The 21,247-nt window shown below is 37.4% G+C and overlaps 1 protein-coding gene across 6 annotated transcripts in view; it reads left to right on the top strand.

The window, feature by feature from the left end:
- The window catches only part of PPP3CB (protein phosphatase 3 catalytic subunit beta), a 59,057-nt gene that overhangs the window by 14,060 nt on the left and 23,750 nt on the right, over positions 1–21,247 (top strand). For 5 of the 6 annotated variants that reach the window (XM_025396646.1, XM_025396647.1, XM_025396649.1 and 2 more), the window contains exons 2-9: positions 2,439–2,639; positions 3,336–3,460; positions 6,940–7,051; positions 10,395–10,540; positions 10,798–10,937; positions 11,043–11,120; positions 11,226–11,320; positions 14,629–14,754. In XM_025396646.1, the coding sequence (XP_025252431.1) occupies positions 2,439–2,639; positions 3,336–3,460; positions 6,940–7,051; positions 10,395–10,540; positions 10,798–10,937; positions 11,043–11,120; positions 11,226–11,320; positions 14,629–14,754 (1,023 nt within the window). Of the gene's footprint in view, positions 1–2,438; positions 2,640–3,335; positions 3,461–4,769; positions 4,824–6,939; positions 7,052–10,394; positions 10,541–10,797; positions 10,938–11,042; positions 11,121–11,225; positions 11,321–14,628; positions 14,755–21,247 lie in introns of all 6 variants that reach the window. The other variant, XM_025396651.1, reaches the window with a different exon arrangement.

Raw genomic sequence — 21,247 nt, forward strand, 5'->3', positions numbered from 1 at the left:
AGGCTTTTATTTTATTAGAATCTTGACATGCTATATTTGGGGGTAAAATATATTTTAATGCCTTACTCTAGATGAGTAAAAAGTAATGATAATACATGTTTCTTGTGAAGGGAAAATAAAGTCCAGTTTTATTTTACTATATATCAAATAGTAATTAAAAAAAAGATTAGTGATTTCAGTCTTTCAGAAATGGTTGGCATCCCTCTGCCTTAGTTCTTATCTCATTTGTAAAGGATTGAGTTCTTCCTTAATGTTTTCTCCTGATATGAGAATGTGGTTATATTCTTTCTTAGGTAATTGATATGAATCTAACCCAGTTTTTTGTTTGTTTGTTTGTTTTTTGGTTACTTTAAGTTGAAATGTAAAGGAGCAGTTGGTCCTGTACATTTACAGGCTTCTCTGTGATAATTGATAATCACAATCATGACCCTAAAGCATCAGGAAAATACTGTATACCATATGCTCAGATATATATATATATATATATATATATATCAGATAGAGATAGAGACAGAGTCTCACTCTGTTGCCCAGGCTGGAGTGCAGTGGCGTAGTCTGGGCTCACTGCAACCTCCGCCTCCCCAGGTTTAAGTGATTCTCTTGCCTCACCCTCCCGAGTAGCTGGGACTACAGGCATGCGCCCCCACACCCAGCTAATTTTTGTGTTTTTAGTAGAGATAGGGTTTCACCATGTTGGCCGGGCTGGTCTTGAACTCCTGACTTCAAGTGATCCACTGGCCTTGGCCTCCCAAAGTCTGGGATTTCAGGCGTGAGCCACTGCACCCAGCCTACTTAAAAAAAATTTTTTTTTCAGAAAAGAGGGAGCTGCCTTACATTTCAGTCTATATTTATTACACTCCTAATGTACATTTCTCTCTCACTTTCTTTATTTTGCAAAGCAAAGTACTATTCAGTAAAGAGCCTGAAACTGCTTCAGTCCAAGCTGATTTTGAATGCATAAAGATTTACTTGTTGGATTCAGTAAAAAAGGAATAAGAAAAACTTACTAGATAGTAATTTTTCCTAGGTATATGACCTCAAAATTGTGCTTAGATGCCATTGAAATAAACATTCATGTTTTCCATTCCACTCAACAAATATCACTTAAAAACAGTACAGTTGGTGATTTCTTATGGAAATCATAAATATGTACTGCAGAGTGAAAAAACCAACTACTTAACTATGATGAAATGGGAACTTTTGGTTAAATTTGTAGGGATAGGCCAGGTGCAGTGGCTCATGCCTGTAATCTCAGAACTTTGGGAAGCCAAGGCGGGCAGATCACCTGAGATCAGGAGTTTGACACCAGCCTGGCCAACATGGTGAAACCCAGTCTCTACTAAAAATACAAAAATTAGCTTTGCATAATGGCGGATGCCTGTAATCTCAGCTACTCGGGAGGCTGAGGCAGGAGAATCCCTTGAACCCAGGAGGCGAAGGTTGCAGTGAGCCAAGTTCGCGCCACTGCATTCCAGCCTGGGCAACAGAACAAGACTCCATCTCAAAAAAAAAAAAAAAAATTACAGGGATAAATTTGCAGTGATAACATTTTACACATATGCAAAAAGTGCTGTATCTCAAACAGTTTAGATGGAAATGAAGATGATTTGCTTTCAGAATGTGTGTTAGATGACTCAAAAAGTGACTCCAATGATAAGGAATGCACTGGTTTCGAATTTATGCATAAAGATTTTGAATGAAAGTGTTTTGTGAAACATTAAGGTAGGAGAAAAATCAATATTTTGAAATTATGGTTTATTATTTTAAGCCTACTAAATTAATTTACATTTCAGAAGTAAACATCTGGTGTTTGGGCTATATCTCTAGAAGTGTATAGTCAAGTTGGTCAGAAAACATTGTTTTTATGTTCTTGTTAGAAAGGGATAAGGTAAATCACCTTGTATTTGGAATTTCTTTCTATTTAGGCTTATTTGGTATTAAAGTGTTGTGGGGTTTTTTTGAGATGGTGTCTCGATGTGTTGCCCCAGCTGGTCTCCAATTTCTGGCCTCAAGAGATCCTCCTGCCCCAGCCTCCCAAGTAGTTGTGATTACAGACATGCTTCACTACTCCCAGCATTAAATTGTATTTTTTGTACTTCATTTAAGGTAAAGAATATCTAATACTGTAATACAATATTTTGAGAGTTCTGCCTAAAAATGTTTTGGCTTAAACAAAAAAGCTTTGGTTATCCTGAAAGAACTTAATTTTGTGAGACAACTCAGTTCTCTAATAATTCTCAACAAAGAACATGTTAATATAAATAGCTTTAAAAGTGGTATAATTTGCTTACTATTTAGAAAAACACTTCTACCCAATAAATGAAGAAGAAAGAAAAATCTCTGCTTTACAATTTTTATTCTTATCTAGATCCAATTATTAGTTTTTAAGTTAATATATTTTTGGTGACTTATTTTTTATTAATTAAAAAAATTTGCAGCTGTCCCTTTCCCCCCAACACATCGCTTGACATCTGAAGAAGTATTTGATCTGGATGGGATACCCAGGGTTGATGTTCTGAAGAATCACTTGGTAAAAGAAGGTCGAGTAGATGAAGAAATTGCGCTTAGAATTATCAACGAAGGTGCTGCCATCCTTCGGAGAGAGAAAACCATGATAGAAGTAGAAGCTCCAATCACAGGTAAGCTTATTCATGTTTTGGGTATTATTTTTATTATGTCGTTGTTTAGTTGCCTGGATTTAAAACTTACTGTTTTCAATGATACTGTATGCTAAATCAATGTTACTTGGACATTATCTTGAATTTCCAAATTATTTTCCATACTTAAAAAAGATTGCCTGTTTTCAGTGAATAGACATGATTCTAAATAATCTGAGTGTAGAAGTTAGTCTATTATGCTTTCGTTAAGGTTTCATCAATTGTATTGACCATACTTCAATTTGATTCAATACTTAACTTTGCTTTCAATTGTTAGGGTCAAATACCTTGATATCATATCAGATACCAAAAGTGACCATTTAGAGAGCAACAGAAAGTATTGAGTTAGAATGGATATTTTAACTGCCACCATTGTAATTTTGTCATCTTGAAACTTAAAACACATCCTTGGAGTCCTAGAGACGATCTTTATGAATGTAGATGACAGTTTGTCACTGACCACAAATTTCGTTATTTCTGTTACATCTTTTTCTAGATCTTGAGCACATGAACACTTGGTTACACATCATCCTAATCATGACTCTTCACAGACTACTTCCTTCTCAGACATTTCTCGATAGCATTTATACTATGTCTTTTGTAAAATACGTTTTAACTTAACTAAAATTTGTTATTTTAGAGATTTTTTTCCCTTGTCTAATAATCTTCTTGTTTCAGTGTGTGGTGACATCCATGGCCAATTTTTTGATCTGATGAAACTTTTTGAAGTAGGAGGATCACCTGCTAATACACGATACCTTTTTCTTGGCGATTATGTGGACAGAGGTTATTTTAGTATAGAGGTAATAATCATAAACTGTCATTTGATTTGCTGTTAAGTGTTAACATAGATGCTTTCCCTTAATCCTAGTTTTCACAAGTACCTGTGTTAGGTTTTTTTTTAAATAACTCTGCATATTCTGAAGTTTTTATGAAAAGCTACTGTTTATTCCTGTTCTTTCAAACAATTCAAATAAATTTGTTTGGATAACTCTGTTTATATAATTATAATTGCCATTTTTTCCCCAGTGGAATTTTTGAGCAGACTGAGGGGTCTTTATTGCCCTGTTAACTAGTGGCCTTAAAAAGTTAGTGCTATTTATCTCTCTTGCCCCTAAAGGCATTAAACCATGTGGAAAAAGATTACTTGAATTCTCTCTGATTAAATAAAGTATATTGTGATTTTTTTTATTGCTTGAGCCCTAGTGCTTCTGTTTCTCCTTATGTAGCTATTAAGACTCAAGTATATCATATGGAATCTTTGTGTATTTGGAAGGTATTAATTTGTTTTTAAAAACTTGAGGCATTAAAATGACCTTTTGATTATCACTTAACAGTAGATGGTTCCTTTTGCTCCTTTTTCTTTTTTCTTTTTCTTCTCTTTTTCTTTTTTTTTTTTTTTTGAGACAGTGTCTTACTCTGTGGCCCATGCTGGAGTACAGTGGCACCAGCATGGCTTAATGTAGCCTTGAGCTCTTGAGCTCAAGGGATCATTCTGTCCCAGTCTCTCAAATAGCTGGGACCACAGGTGCACACCACCATGCCCAGACTAATTTTTAATTTTTTTGTAGCAATTGAGTCTCTTATGTTGCCCAGGCTGGTCTTGAACTCCTGGGCTCAAGTGATCCTCCCGCCTTGGTCTCCCAAAGTATTGAGATTACAGATGTGAGCCTTGTTGCCCTGCCAGCTTTTTAAATTGTATAAATAAAATTCTGTAACTGTAGAACAATATGTATTTTCCAATATATACATTTTCTTTCTTTTTTTTAATGAAAAGGGGATCATATTATAATATTGTCTGTAACTTGCTTTTTCATACATCCCTACACCGAATGTCTTTCCAAGTCAGTAAATATAAACTTGTAGCATCATTTCAATAGCTACATTGTTTTCCACCTAATAACAAACTATAATTAATTAATTCCTTGTGGTTAGACACTGAAGATGTTCCCAGTTTTTTGCCTTTACAAATGATGCTTCAATGAGTCATATTATTCATGCATCTTTATATACTTGCCCGATTATTTTTGTATGACAAATTCCTAGAGGTAGAATTATGGGGTCAAATTTCTACCAATAGATACCTGTGTTGCACATTTAATAGGTTGTAAGCATGTTCTAGGCACTGAACACATGTTGATTAATCCTTACAATAATATTAATGAGGTAAGTACTGTTGTTTTATTCATTTTATAGATGAGGAACCTGAGGCTTAGAGAGGTTAAGTAACTTGCCTAAGGTTGTATTATTAGTAAACAGCATAGCCAGGCAATGTGACTCCAAGCATGTGCTTTTAACCACCTTTCCTAGTAGATATTGAAACCTTACCTGGTGAATTTACGTTGGTTACTGTTGTTTATATCCCCTTCTCCAGTGTTTCCAATATACCTTTTTTTCTGAGGTGTGCTAGGATTCTCAAGAGTGGAAGGAAGTTCTAGACTCCGTCAGTCCTGCTTCCCTTAGGAATTTCACTATCCTGAGTTCTTCTACCTCCTGCTGATAGTTGATTATTAGCCTCGTCAGCTTTTCCCAAATTATCACAAGGCTTCAGGCAAATCAGAAAATGGCCCATCCTAACAAAAAAATTTCAGGCATTTGACAAAAGCAATAAAATAAACAGTTTTATGACGCTTATTTGGTAACTAAGTTGGTGTGCATATGCTTGTATAAGATTGTTTTGTAGCTGACTCTTTTTTTTTTTTTTTTGAGACTCTCACTCTGTTGCCCAGCCTGGAGTGCAATGGTGTGATCTCGGCTCACTGCAACCTCTGCCTCCCAGGTTCAAGCGATTCTCCTGCCTCAGCCTCCCGAGTAGTTGGAATTACAGGTGCCCACCAACACTCCCGGCTAGTTTTTGTATTTTTAGTAGAGACAGGGTTTCACCATGTTGGTCAAGCTGGTCTCGAACTCCTGACCTCAGGTGATCTGCCTGCCTCGGCCTCCCAAAGTGCTGGGATTACAGGCGTGAGCCACCGTGCCTGGATGTAGCTGATTCTTTTAATACTTTTTGTTGTTATAAAAGGAAAATAACAAAGACTCAAAACAAGCAATGAGAACAGATTATTTCCCTGATTTTATTACTTTTTTCCCTTTTGAATAAAATGAAGGTGTGAATAGTTACACGTTTAAATATACCTTAATTTATTAACAATAAAGTTTGGTTGGGTGTGGTGGCTCACATCTGTAATCCCAGCACAGGTTGGCCAAGTCAGGCAGATTGCTTGAATCTAAGAGTTCGAGACCAGCCGGGGAAGCATGGTGAAACCCTGGCTCCACAAAAAAATACAGAAACTTAGCTGGGCCTTGTGGCATGTGCCTGTAAGTCCCAGCTGCTCAAGAGACTGAGGTAGGAGGATTGCTTGAGCCCAGAAGGTTGAGGCTGCAGTGAGCAGTAATTGTGCCACTCCAACCTGGGTTACAGTGAGACTTTATCTCTAAAAATAAAAAAGTTTGTTTTTTCTTTTTGCATGTGATTATATACCATGCTTATTTCCATATAAAATAGTTCTTCCTTTTTTAAGCAAATAAATAGTGAGTCTCTTATGTTAAACCTATTTAGAGAACAGCATCTGCTATAATGTTTAATAATATTTTTATGTAAAAAATTACATTTGCATTGAATTAGTTCAGATAATAAGCACTTACCATATGTAAGGCAATATTCATAATCAACTAAACAAACATGAAACATGGACCTTCCCTTCATTAGGTAGCATGGCAATAATGCTTAAGATCAGAGGATCAGAATCCTGTCTCCATCACTTAGAAGTTTTGTGGTTTTGGACAAGTTACTTAAGATCTTTGCTTCGGTTTCTGATTTGTAAAATAAAGATGATATTACATACTTCATAGTGTTGTTTAAGGAATAAATTAGGAGAATTAATTATATAGTGCTTCACACATTGTAAGTACTCAGTAAATGTTAGCTGCTGTTATTTTGACATTATTATTTTATTTACTAATAGGCGTCTGTAGACCAATGTGCTAATTGTTTTTATATTGGGCAGTCTGTAAATCAAAAGTAATTAAATAGATTGTTTGACTCATTCATTCAACAAATATTTATTGCTCTTCTCCTATTTGCTAGCTACTTTTCTAGGAGTAGAGAATCAAAAGTGAGTAAGATGACAAAATCTGTGATTTTGTGGTGCTTATGTTTTAGTAAGGGACAAGGAAAGATAATAGGGGATGGTAAGGTTAATAGAGGAAAAGGAGCAAAGATCAAGCAGCTTCATTAAACAAAAATACAAGATAAATTCACTAGAAAAATTTTCTTTTGCAGTGTGTCTTATATTTATGGGTTCTGAAGATTCTATACCCAAGCACATTATTTCTTCTGAGAGGCAACCATGAATGCAGACACCTTACTGAATATTTTACCTTTAAGCAGGAATGTGAGTACTGCCAGGAGAAATGTTTTCACTTCCTCAGTATTCTTTTGGACTTATGTGTGTAGTAGGAGTTTTGAGGACTTTACAGTGCAAGATGTAAGGATAGATTTCATGTCTACACGTAAAGCTTTGAGGAAAGTTGTCGCGCACTCTTTGGTATTTAATGGTGTTTAATTGAGAAGTTTTTGGTGGGGCATGGTGGTTCACGCCTGTAATCCCAGCACTTTGGGAGGCCCAGGCAGGCAGATTGCCTGAGCTCAGGAGTTGGAGACCAGCCTGGCCAACATGGTGAAACACCGTCTCCACCAAAAGTACAAAAAAAAAAAAAATTAACTGGGTGTGGCAGTGTACTCCTATAGTCCCAGCTACTCAGGAGGCTGAGGTGGGAGGATCACTTGAGCCTGGGAATCAGAGGTTGTAGTGAGCTGAGATCGTCCCACTGCATTCCAAACTGGGCTATAGAGTCAGTCCCTGTCTCAAAAAAAAAAATTTTTTTCATTTCAGAATTTCCTATTATGTTTAACTTTTACAAACATACTTAGTAGTTTAGAGTTTTATATATAAATTTTAATGTTAAAATTAATTTTTCTAAGCCGGGCATGGTGGCTCACACCTGTAATCCCAGCACTTTGGGAAGCCGAGGCCGGTGGATCACCTGAGGTCAGGAGTTTGAGACCAGCCTGGCCAACACGGCGAAACACCATGTCTACTAAAAATACAAAAATTAGCCAGATGTGGTTATATATGCCTGTAATCCCAGGTACTCAGGAGGCTGAGGCAGGAGAATCATTTGAACCTGGGAGGTGGAGGGTGCAGTGAGCCGAGATTGTGCCATTGTACTTCCAGCCTGGGCAACAAGAGCGAAACTCTGTCTCATATATATATATAAATATATATATATATATATATATATATTTTTTCTAACAGGAAAAAATAAAAACCAAAAGAAAAAAATGTTTTTTTGCATTGGAGATTTTTGTCCTTCAATCTTGAGGCATTCCTGTGAGGGATCCTAACAAATTGTTTATCCTGTTATCATTGCAGATCATTTCAATCATGCTTTTAATGATTGAAACTCTTTAAAAAAAAATTTTTTTTTTTTGTATCATAGTTTTAAGACTAGTCAGGTACAGTGGTTGGTGAAATTCTTAACCTACAATGTTTATCCCTTTTCTCTCTCAAATTATTACCGCAATGGTAATCTAATACCTGTAAGCGTGTTACAGAACAAGGTTAGGCCTTTTTCACACATCAAACCTTTGTGCTTTTTAATTATTTTAATTATTTTTATTTTTTTTTGAGACAGTCTCGCTCTGTCGCCCTGGCTGGAGTGCAGTGGTGCGATCTCGGCTCACAGCAACCTCCTCCTCCCGGGTTCAAGTGTTCTCCTCCCTCAGCTTCCCGAGTAACTGGAATTACAGGCACGCGCCACCACGCCCTGCTAATTGTGTTTTTAGTAGAGGCGGGGTTTCATCATGTTGGCCAGGCTGGTCTCTAACTCCTGACCTCAAGTGATCCGCCTGCGTCGTCCTTCCAAAGTCCTGGGATTACAGGTGTGAGCCATTGTGCCTGGCCTGACTTTGTGCTTTTTAAATTAATATTCATGACTGTATTAAGTAGAGTTAAATTCTAAAAACAGAAATAATTTCAACGTTTTGAGACTCAAAACATGATCCATTAAAGATCATATTAAGTAGAGACTTGCAGTAAAAGGAGAAAAATACAGTGATGGGTAGTGGCAGAAGTGGCATACTCTTACAACGTCAAGGATCAGGCAGTTAACCCAAATGAGTAAGATAAGTCCTGGAAAGTGCATGCTTGACCTAAAAGCAGTCAAATTAGAATTTTTATTAAACCACAGTGCTAGAAAACAGGTTCATTAGCACACTACCAGTTTAGAACCTCTGGTACTGGATATATATATAGTTTTTAAAAATATTTGAATATTATAGTATTAAAACAGGAAGTAGGAACTAAGTTCTTTTTCTTTGCTTAGATAAATAACAAACCACCTACCAAAATCTCATCAAAACCAAAATACTCAGGAATTTAAAGTTATAAAGGAGCAAAGGAAAGTGCATGACATCTCTCTAAAAGTAAATGATAGTTTGATTTGGTAGAGTTTTGTCTTTCTTGTGTTTCTATATTGGCTTCGTGCTTCACTGCCCATTTTTAAGTATTCATGGTAGACAAGAGGAACCCCTCAGCTTTTCTGACATACGAGTATGCTGTTACTTTTATTTTTCAGAAAAATTAGATGAACTTTGAATTTTGTTGTGATGATGTAGTCGTCTTGCCTGTAATAACAATAGTCATTGACTCTTAGAGTAAAATAAAGCAAGTATTAAAATGATTTTAACCTCAACTGTACTCATTTTGCCTTATTTGGCTGATAAAGGTGAAGGGTTGAGCTGTTTTTAAGAGATTTCTTTTTTTTTTTTTTTTTTGAGATGGAGTCTCACTCTGTCACCCAGGCTGGAGTGCAAGTGGCGTGATCTCGGCTCACTACCACCTCCACCTCCTGGGTTCAGGTGATTCTCGTGCCTCAGCCATTGAGTCTCTGGGATTACAGGCACACACCACCATGCCTGGCTAATTTTTGTATATTTTTAGTAGAGATGGTGTTCTGCCATGTTGGCCAGGCTGGTCTCGAACTCCTGGCCTCAAGTGATCTGCCCGCTTTGGCCTGTCTAAATTTGCTGGGATTACAGGTGTGAGCCACTGTGCCTTGCCTGTTTTTAGAGATTTGACTTACTTATTTTTAATAATACTTGATGACATTTTTGCTGAATAATCCAAAATAATTTTAGAGAGCAAATATTTTGCTTCATAAGACATATCATCCAGAATAATTTTAGAGAGAGCAAATATTTTGTCTTTATAAGACTGATAACATTACGTATTTTTGTTGATTCTTATAGGGGAAGATGCTTTCCTTAAAAAATATTGTGTGCAGTAAAATTTATTCTCTGTGGTATTTACTTCTGTGATTTTTGACACTTCATAGAGTTGCCCACTACCACTATCATGATACAGAAAAGTTTTATCATGCCATAAATTCTCTCTTGCTACCTTTTTATAGTCACCCCTTCACTCACTCTGAAACCCTGGCCACCACTTTGCTGTTTACTGTCTCTATAGTTTTCTTGCAATCTGTCTGTCTGTCTGTCTGTCTGTCTATCTGGGCTATTACCTTTTACAATGGAAACTGTAACTATCTCAATTTCATTATAAATAGCTAAAAGATATAAAGGAGGGGAGAGAACAAGAAATAAAAATCTAATATATATGTTTTTAAAATGGTCAACCAGTAATGTAATTTTCAATTAATTTTTTGTTTTCCTAGGTAAAATTAAGTATTCAGAAAGAGTCTATGAAGCTTGTATGGAAGCTTTTGATAGTTTGCCTCTTGCTGCACTTTTAAACCAACAGTTTCTTTGTGTTCATGGTGGACTTTCACCAGAAATACACACACTGGATGATATTAGGAGAGTAAGTATATATTTTACTTCCAAGATTGATTTCTATTTATAGTACATTGTTGAGTAGAGTAGAAGTTTCACACTTCTTTTCACTGCCAAGATTAGGTAATGGTAAAAATTAATATACTGATATCTTGAGGAAATAGCTTCTGTTTATTCAAAATAATATACTATGAGCTGTATTCAAAGTTAGTATATTTTCCTATGCACATTTTGTCCTTACTTTGTGATGAGTTACTTCTGTTCTTTCTTTTCTTTCTTTCACAGTTAGATAGATTCAAAGAGCCACCTGCATTTGGACCAATGTGTGACTTGTTATGGTCCGATCCTTCTGAAGATTTTGGAAATGAAAAATCACAGGAACATTTTAGTCACAATACAGTTCGAGGATGTTCTTATTTTTATAAGTAAGGAAAAATATCCAAGATTAATCACATTTTAGTTGTTAACAAAGCATATGCTTCATACAAAAAAACCATTATTTTACTTAATTTACTCTTTTTCCCCCACAGCTATCCAGCAGTGTGTGAATTTTTGCAAAACAATAATTTGTTATCGATTATTAGAGCTCATGAAGCTCAAGATGCAGGGTAAGAATTCTGTTTCCCTGACCCAAATTAACACCTAAAATATAAATCAAACTTAGTAACCATGATTGATGCTTTACGATGCATATTAAGCTATTTGTTTTGCAGCTATAGAATGTACAGAAAAAGTCAAACTACAGGGTTCCCTTCATTAATAACAATTTTTTCGGCACCTAATTACTTAGATGTCTACAATAATAAAGGTAAGATGTTGTTGATAAAAATTGTTAAACAACTTAGTATTTTAATAGACTTTTAATATATTAAAAAAGGGGTGTTGTTTGAAACTATTAGTATCCACATTCTTTATAAATAACTGTAAGATATAAGGGAGGGGAGAGAACAATAAATAAAAATCCAAAATGTGAAACTAAGTAATATGTAACCCCATTCCACAACTTGTCTCGAAAAAACCGTTTTGTAAAATGTGCTCTGAGTTAAGTGCATCAAGCAAAACCAAACATGATTTTCTCAAACTCCCCTTTCTTAAATCTTTTCCCTTATTGAGGATGTTTTCTTGTTTGTATAAAGCTGCTGCTGCTTTGATGATTTTATTTGCACTGTCTGCTTGTTTAGTTTATCATGTTTCTTATTTTATGTTCCCTGATCTAGGTTCTCTTTCCCTTTCTTACTTCCTTCTTTTACCTCCACAGTCTTATCACTGCCCCATGAAGCTTTGTATTTGAGCTTTTTTAAAAAAATTAATCCAGCTTCATCTCATTTGAGGGATACATTCTTCTCTTTCTTTTTACTGCTTTTTTCCTTTGCCTTCTGTTCCAGTGATTTTCATTTTCCCACCTTCCCTGAAAATTTGACCTGTCTATAGTAATTGGATTTCATTTTATTTTGAATACAATTTATTAACAGAAAGTGCCAAAGGGTCTTAATCTAGTTAAGTGTGTGCCAAGGACATTGAAGATGAGATTGGGTATGTTTATGTAGTTTACATCTTTGGAAGATGAAATTAGGAGGCCAGCTTCTCTTCTGTCTTGACATGTCTGGAATTCAGTTGACTATGCCATGGCTTCAGGATCAGACTGGAGTGGATGTGCCAAGAGGAAAGAACAGAAGGTTAAAGACTTTAAAAAGGACATTTAGAGAGAGAATGAGGTCATTGCTAAATAAGAGTCATGGTGTAAGTTCAAAAGAGGAACAGAGGAAGAGTTTTTTTGGATGATGAGAGGTGATGGTTAAAAGATTAAAACATTTGCCTGAGACCAAACAGTAGCATGCTGGATAAATTTGGTACAGAATATGCTACAAGAACTTATACTATAGATGTCTTATGAAATATGACTGCATTTTTTTTTTTTTTTTTTTTTTGAGACGGAGTCTTGCTCTGTGCCCCAGGCTGGAGTGCAGTAGCGCGATCTCGGCTCACTGCAAGCTCCGCCCCGCCCGGGTTCACGCCATTTTCCTGCCTCAGCCTCCCGAGTAGCTGGGACTACAGGCGCCCGCCACCTCACCCGGCTAATTTTCTTGTATTTTTAGTAGAGATGGGGTTTCACCGTGTTAGCCAGGATGGTCTCGATCTGCTGACCTCATGATCCGCCCATCCCGGCCTCCGAAAGTGCTGGGATTACAGGCTTGAGCCACCGCGTCCGGCCATATGACTTCATTTTTTAAAAGAAACATCTAAGTTTTGATTCCATTCTCTCTTTCTCTTTTGAGACAGGGTCTCGCTCTGTTGCCCAGGTGGAATGCAGTAGTGCAGTCTGGGCTGACTACTACATCTGCGTCCTGGGTTCAAGTGGTTCTCTTGCTTCAGCCCTCCCTAATAGCTGGGATTATAGGCACCTGCCACCTCGCCCAGCTAATTTTTGTATTTTTATAGAATGAGGTTTCACCATGTTCACCAAGCTTGTCTTGAACTTCTGAGTTCAAGTGATCTGCCTGCTTCGGCCTCCCAAAGTGCTGGGATTATAGGCCTGAGCCAGTGCACTCCTGCCCTGATTCCATTCTCAAAAACAGAACCAAGTGTTAAATTTAACTTTCTATCGGTGCTCTAATTCCTCAGCTGTGATTTCCCCTTGTTAGTATTAAGGGAGCTAGTGTTCAGTGTCCAGTTGAGTACTGCCTTACTGATTGTCCGTTGTTTGTTTGACTCAGGAAGTTAAGGGATGGATTTTTTTTTTAGTACTTATAAAAGAAACTCAAACCATTGACTGTCTTGTCAAAAATCAAATGTCTCTTTGTAGTTCTGAGTCTGTACATAAATAGTGTTAATGGTTTGAGTGTTTACATTGTATGGGTATGTTTGTAATTTTTCATTCTATCCATAAGGCAATTTTCTAGATTTTTCTCTTTTCTCCCTTACAAAAGATCTGAAAGCTTGGTATCAGCTCATAATTTTTGAGGCTAATTTAAAATGCTTTATTTTCCCACTTTGAACTGATTGTCAAAACATATAATTTAAAATACTTTTATTTCAGATGGAAATTTCATATGGGAAACAAACATAATACTTATTAAGTTAGTAAACAGTAACGTGTAGCAGGATTACTTTTGATTCTTTATTAGCCAAAATCACAAATCTTGGAATTTAACATCTGCATTCCAGTGCTTTTCATTAAAGTGAAAAAGTAACCATAAAATATTATCTACAAGACATTATACTTTTGTGTATTTTCATGTGAAATGCATTGTCTGATCTTAAACCTCTGTGGTAAGGCAGTGTAGACATATTATTCCTGTTTTATAAATGAGAAACACATTAGTTGAATAATTTACCAAGCCTTGCACAGCTAATATGCGCTATAGTTTAGATGAGAATCCAGCCCTTCTAACCCAGTGTTCTATCAGTAATATAACCAGTAATTGAAATCTATGTAGGTCATTTAAGATTTTAATTATATCAACATATTGAAACATTAAATACCTGCATTTGAGATGAATATGTTATCTTTGGATTATTTGGTTATAATATTCTCTTTTCGTGTTTTAGTGGGATTTTTTTTCTAAACAAAGTAAAATATTTATTTTTAGTAGTTTTGCCTGATTTTCCATATTAAATGAAACAAATACATTCATACATTTATAAGTAAAATGTTCCAAATGGATGGGATTTTTTTGTTTGCTTTATTACCATTCAGCTATACTTTTCAGGTTGCCTGAAGCTAGAAAGATCTTAAATTCTCAATTTGTATGAACTTTAAAAACCTAGAAAATTGCTCATTGCCATTATCTGTTTCTTCTAAAAACTGAGTTTTCACAATTTTGGATTTAGTAAAAGTGCATGTTCATCATTGGATTATAAAGTAAAACAAACATTCTGGAAAGAATCTGGAAATTTCATTAGTAATATGAAGACCTGACTATAGTTAGAGTTCTACATGACAGTGTTAAAAACAAAACGTGTGTTATTATTAAAAATTCGTTCCTTCCTCCCTCTACCAGCCCTGATTCCACTCACCCCGATCTCCCTTCCTCTTAATATTTTTCTGCTTTTATGTATTTTATATTTTTAAGGCTAATTACAAATAGTTACATCTATGTTCAACTTATCTTGCAGCTGCTGTATTAAAGTATGAAAATAATGTGATGAATATTCGACAGTTTAACTGTTCTCCACATCCTTACTGGTTGCCCAATTTTATGGATGTCTTCACATGGTCTTTACCCTTTGTTGGAGAAAAAGGTATAATTTTTATTTTTTTTTAATTGTTTTATTACTGTTACATTTACTCCAGTTTACTATCATAGGCACATACTTGCTAAAGGAAACTGAAGTCTAGTTTCACTGTGGTTACAGCTCTACTTGTGTCAGTGGGTGTGGACATAAGAGTCTCAAAGATATTTTAGTTAGCTGTTTACAGCCCCCATGTGAGGCTATCTGGGGGACTGGGAGAAGACTTATAAATAGCCCAATGTCTTCAGCTGTTGGGTTTTCTTTCTTTTTTTTTTTTCTTTAGCTTAAATCTTTTATGAAGGGGTGGAGAAATTGCTTTGAAATGGGTCCTTCTGCATATCTTAACACCATTTTGGGACATTCCACTGAAATTCATGGGAAAATCTAGTAGCCTTCATTTTAGCAATATTAGTCATTTTAATAGCAGTTCTGTACTTTAAGAGAAATCATAAAGAGAAATTCAGATTGTAACCCAATATTCCTTCTCTTATATAAAAAATGTATATAAAATTTTAGTAGCGATGCCTTTCTGATAATTTAGAGGAACACTTGTTAGTACATAATAGGCTTTTTGAGAGAAAATAAATGCTATTTAAGAAATTCTGTTTCTGTGTTTCATTTGTAGTTCTATAGAATTCTTAGGATTTTGTTACCTATCATGTTCTTCTTTTCTATTTTAAGTTAATTTTTTTATAAGAAAATGCCTCAGTTTCCATATGTGGAAAATGACAGTATGAGAGTACAGACATGATTATAAAACATTTTGTTCAGTATCCCCCTCTATTTTTTCTCACCTCTTCCATATTACAAAATGTTCCTTTCTGTATGAGATATGCCACTTCTGCCAAGGCAATTTGTAGTTCTGAAATTCAGAATTAATACTTAAACTGTGTATGTTAAACAGGTTTTCTACAGATTGCCTTTGGTGTTCTTCATTTACTAAGTAGGTCCAGTGTTAATATGGAGATAGAATTACCCTTTAGCATTTGAGAAGGGGGCCAGTTAAGGGCTTAGGTGCAAGGGATGCATTACACTTACAACCTTCTATCTTTGGTGTATGAGAAATAGTTCAGTCATAGCATCATCAGACTAAAGGGAATTAAATAATTCATCCTGCTCACTCTCCTGCCTTCAGGCTAGACTGGAGCTCAACTATTTTAATGTAATATGGGAAGGATGGAGGGGCCAGGAAGATAAGGTAGGAGGAAAATGCACATTTCATAGATTCTAATTTGATTCTCTGATGGTCCCACATAAGGAAATATTTCATTATATCTAATCTAAATGTTTATGCTATGAGTATTTAAACAAGGAAAGAAATAGAGATAACAGGTTTTTCTCAACTAATGCACCTATCAAAAACCAGGGCATCATAGGGTTTTTAGAGCTCATAAGTGGATTTAACAATCATTTAGTCCAACTCCTTTTGAGAGATGAGATAATTTAAGATGAATTCTGTGGATCCCTTATAAGTGAAGATGGAGAACAGTAGGCTTTTATCAGTGTTCCTACATTTGAGGTCTGCTACTAAGTGATCTTTAGTTTTTCTGTTGCCACTCTAAATCATCTTTTATAAACAAAGAGATATTCAAACTTTTTGACCATTTTTGTTGTTTTTCTTTAGATCTTCTCTAAATTATTCACATCTCTCTAAAAGTGTAAAGCTCAGATTTTAACATTACGTGCAAATAGAATTCTAGCCAGTGTTGAGCACAGTAAGAAAATCTTCTCAAACTCTTTGCATATTTTGCTATTTTAATACATGAAGGCTGTTTAGATAGCCTGACTACTTCTTGATTCTAATGAACATTTTCTTGTGGTGTGAAAAGCAGCAAGTGACATTTGTTTTACTTCCAAGAAGCCAGTTGGACTCTGGGTCTAGTTCCTGAGAAGCAATTAACCTAAGCCAGAGGCTTCCTGAGAGGCTGATTTAATCCCAAAATTAGGTGAAAGCAGTGTTTCTCTACCCTTTTGGGGGCTAAGAACTCCCACTATTTTTTTTATAGAGACAGAGTCTCACTCTGTCACCCAGACTGGCATGCAGTGGTGCCATCATAGCCCACAGCAGCCTTGAACTCCTGGGCTTATGTAATCCTCCTGCCTTGGCCTTTTAAAGCACTGAGATTATAGGTGTGAGCCACTGCACCTAGCCAAGAACCCCTTTTCTATTTCACTAAAAATATTCCTACATTGGCCTATAGTCCCAGCTGCTAGGGAGTCTAAGGCAGGAGGATCACTTGAGCCCAGGAGTTTGAGAATACAGTGTACAATAATCACACATCTGAATAGCCACTGCACCCCAGCCTAGACAATATAGCAAAACCCAGTCTCTGAAGAAGTAAAATAACTTACATTGGGAAATTCTCAACATACACCAAGGTAGAGTGAATAATATGAATATCCTATGTACCAATTATTATTCATCTTCAACAATTATCCAATCATAGCCAATCTTGTATCATTTATGTCCCCATCCAGTACTCCCCACCTCATACGTCAATTATTTTAAAACAAATCTCAACTCTTTTCTATCTATAAATACTTTAGAATATATTTCTAAAAAATAAAGACTCACATTTTAAAAGTATGCATAAAAACATTTATTAATTTTTTTTTTTTTTTTTTTTGAGGTGGAGTCTCGCTGTGTCGCCCAGGCTGGAGTGCAGTGGCGCCATCTCAGCTCACTGCAAACTCCGCCTCCCGGGTTCACGCCGTTCTCCTGCCTCAGCCCCCGAGTAGCTGGGACTACAGGTGGCCGCCACCGCGCCCGACTAGTTTTATCGTATTTTTAGTAGAGACAGGGTTTCACTGTGTTAGGATGATCTCGATCTCCTGACCTCGTGATCCACCCACCTCGGCCTCCCAAAGTGCTGGGATTACAGGCTTGAGCCACTGCGCCCAGCCAATTTTTTTTTTTTTTTTGAGACACAGTTTCATTCAGTTGCCCAGGCTAAAATGCAGTCTCATTCTGTTGCCCAGGCACAATCTCAGCTCACTGCAACGTCCATCTCCAGGGTTTAAATGATTCTCATGCTTCAGCCTCCTGAGTAGTTGGGATTACAGGCATGCTGTACCACACCTGGCTAATTTTTTTATATTTAGTAGAGACAGGGTTTCACTATGTTGGTCAGGCTGGTCTCAAACTCCTGGCCTCAAGAGCTCTGTTTGCCTCAGCCTCCTAAAGTGCTGGGATTACAGGTGTGAGCCACCACCAAAAGCATTAATTTCTTAATATAGAACCCCTTTGAGAATCTGATAAAAATTATGGACTTTTGCTTCAGAAAAATTCACGCATAAATGTGTGTACTCACAACATTTTCAGGATGGTCGTAGTTCTGAAATGAATTTGCAGTCTTCACACTTATTGACCCTCCTTTAGAACCTCTGTTCTAGAGGATCTAATGTTATATGATCTTCCATAGAAGGTCATACATGGAAGATTTGTTTATTTACTAGATTTTTTTAAAGTGTTTTATTCAAGGTACCAAGGAAATACAGATACAAGTAAGATGGGTCTTTGCAGGTTAATATGGGATCTGTGATATATAAATAATGATAATAAGATGTAATATGGTAAGTGCTCCAAGACAAGCCTAGTTTTATAGGAATTGAGATGGGCTGGGCGTGGTGACTCGGGGGCGGGGCGCGGTGGCTCATGCCTGTAATCCCAGCACTTTGGGAGGCTGAGGTGGGTGGATCACGAGGTTAGGAGTTCAAGACCAGCGTGGCCAAGATGGTGAAACCCTGTCTCTACTAAAAATGCAAAAATTAGCTGAGTGTGATGGCGGGCGGCTGTCATCCCAGCTACTTGGGAGGCTGAGGCAGAGAATTGCTTGAACCTGGGAGGCGGAGGTTGCAGTGAGCTAATATTGTGCCACTGCACTCCAGACTGGGCAACAGACCGAGACTCTGTCTCAAAAAAAGAGGAGAGGCCGGGCGCGGTGGCTCACACCTGTAATCCCAGCACTTTGAGAGGCCGAGGCAGGTGCATCATGAGGTCAGGAGATAGACCATCCTGGTTAACACAGTGAAACCCCGTCTCGACTAAAAATACAAAAAATTAGCTGGGCGTGGTGGCAGGTGCCTGTAGTCCCAGCTACTTGGGAGGCTGAGGCAGGAGAATGGCCTGAACCTGGGAGGTGGAGGTTGCAGTGAGCCGAGATCATGTCACTGCACTCCAACCTGGGCAACAGAGCAAGACTCTGTCTCAAAAAAAAAAAAAAAGAGAAAGGAGGTTATTTCTGTCAGAGGGATTAAAGTAGCTTTTGAACAGAGGCTTGAAGAATGGTGGAATGGTGCTGGTTTGTTATGAGCAACAGAATTCTAGATAAGAGAACTTCCCGAGCCTGAGTCTGAAAGCAAGAAATCATAGGTCTCTTTGAGGGTTTAATTTGATGAGTGGGTAGGATGTATGAAGGACAGTAGTGGAAAAGGAATTAAAGGTTAGGGCTAGATCATGATGATACTGATCACCACACAGAGAAGTTGGAACTTTGATAAATGGTGGGCAAGCCACTGAGATGGAATTTGACTGTAGTCGTCATTTAGAAAAATTACTGTGGTGAAGTGGACTGGAAGGAAGACTTGAGGTTGGGAGACCTGTTACACCAGAAGTCAGGTAAAGACATAATGAAGGCCTGGTAGCATTAGGAACGGAGAGTGGGGAGAACCGAAAGAATGGTGGAAGTAGAATCAGTGAGACTTAACAAGATTACATATTTAAGGCTAGGGAATGGTTGAAGATGACTTGGATATTTTGAGTCTGGTGAAGATAGTACCATTAACACACTCCGATGAGAAAACTCTTGTTACAACAACCCTTTACTCAGGTTATTGCTGTTCTTCATGTTCATTGGAATCTCTAGGCTTTTCAATATGTCATTTTCTTTCTTTCTTTTTTTTCTTTTTTCTTGAGACAGAGTCTCGCTCTGTTGCCCAGGCTGGAGTGCAGTGGTATGATCTCAGCTCATTGCAATCTCCATTTCCCAGGTTCAAGCAGTTCTCATGCTTCAGCCTTCCAAGTCTGGGATTACAAGTGTGTGCCACCACACCCAGCTAATTTTTGTGTTTGTCGCAGAGACAGGGTTTCGCCATGTTGGGCAGGCTGGTCTTGAACCCCTGACCTCAAGTGATCTGCCCTCCTTAACCTCCCAAAGTGCTGGGATTGCCGGTGTGAGCCACTGTACCCAGCCCAAGTCATTTTCTTACTAGTCAAATCACTTTTTACCTCTCCCTTCTTAACATACCCTCAAACTCCTTTCTCTTCTGTTTTTCTACTTCATTTGTCCTATACATCTTAGGTCTAGTCAAATCCAGCCATCTATTTTCTCCATTCCTATAGCCACAGTATAGAGTGCTGCTGGAGATTTTTACGGACTTATGAATTGGCACCACCGCTTGATTTTTAACATTAGCTGAGCTCTCAGTAGAACCCTAATACCGTTTATATCCTTAGTCTGTTTTTTTCTCCCATTTTGCTTAGGATAGAGTCTAAATTTTCATTTTTTAAAAAATTTTATAAAGAAAAGAGGGCCAGGCGCAGTGGCACATGTCTGTAATCCCAGCACTTTGGGAGGCTGAGGTGAAAGGATCACTTGCGCCTAGGAGTTCAAGGCTGCAGTTTGCTGATCACTCCACTCCACTGCACTCCAGCCTGGGTGACAGAATGGGACTTTATCTCAAAAAAAAAAAAAAAAAAAAAGGAGTTTAATTGGCTCATGGTTCTGCAGGCTGTACAAGCATAGCACTGGCATCTCCTTGGCTTTTGGGGAGGCCTCAGGGAACTTCTCATGGTGGAAGGTAAAGTGGGAGCAGGCACTTCACGTGGTGAGAGCAGGAGCAAGAGAGCAAGGGGGAAGATGCCAGATACTTACAAAACAGCCAGATCTCACAAGAGTTTACTCACTATGGTGAGGACAGTACCAAAGGGATGGTGCTAAACTATTCATGAGAAATCCACCCCCATGATACAGTCACCTTTCACCAGGCTCTACCTTCAACACGAGATTACAATTCAGCATGAAATTTACAACATCCAAACTATATCATTCTGGCCCTCGTCTCTATAATATCATATCCTTCTGATATATCAGAATACAATCATCCCCTGCAAATGGTTCCCCAAAGTCTTAACTCATTCTAGCATTTAACTGAAAAGTGCAAACTCCAAAGTCTCATCTGAGACTCAAGCGAAATTCCTTCTACCTATGAACCTGTAAAATCAAAGACAAATTATTTATTTCCAAGATATAATGAGGATACAGGCATTGGATAAAATAAACATTCCTGCTACAAAAGGGAGAAATCGGCTAAAAGAAAAGGGGTTCGTTCAGGCCCTATGCAAGTCTGAAACCCAGCAGGCAGTCATTAATTTTTTTTTTTCTTTTTGAGACAGAATCTTGCTCTGTCGCGCCCAGGCTGGAGTGCAGTGGTGCAATCTTCACTCACTGTACCCTCTGCCTCCTGGGTTAAAGTGATTACCCTGCCTCAGCTCCCCAAGTAG

This window comes from Theropithecus gelada, chromosome 9, assembly GCF_003255815.1.
Source record: "Theropithecus gelada isolate Dixy chromosome 9, Tgel_1.0, whole genome shotgun sequence".
Taxonomy (NCBI): domain Eukaryota; kingdom Metazoa; phylum Chordata; class Mammalia; order Primates; family Cercopithecidae; genus Theropithecus; species Theropithecus gelada.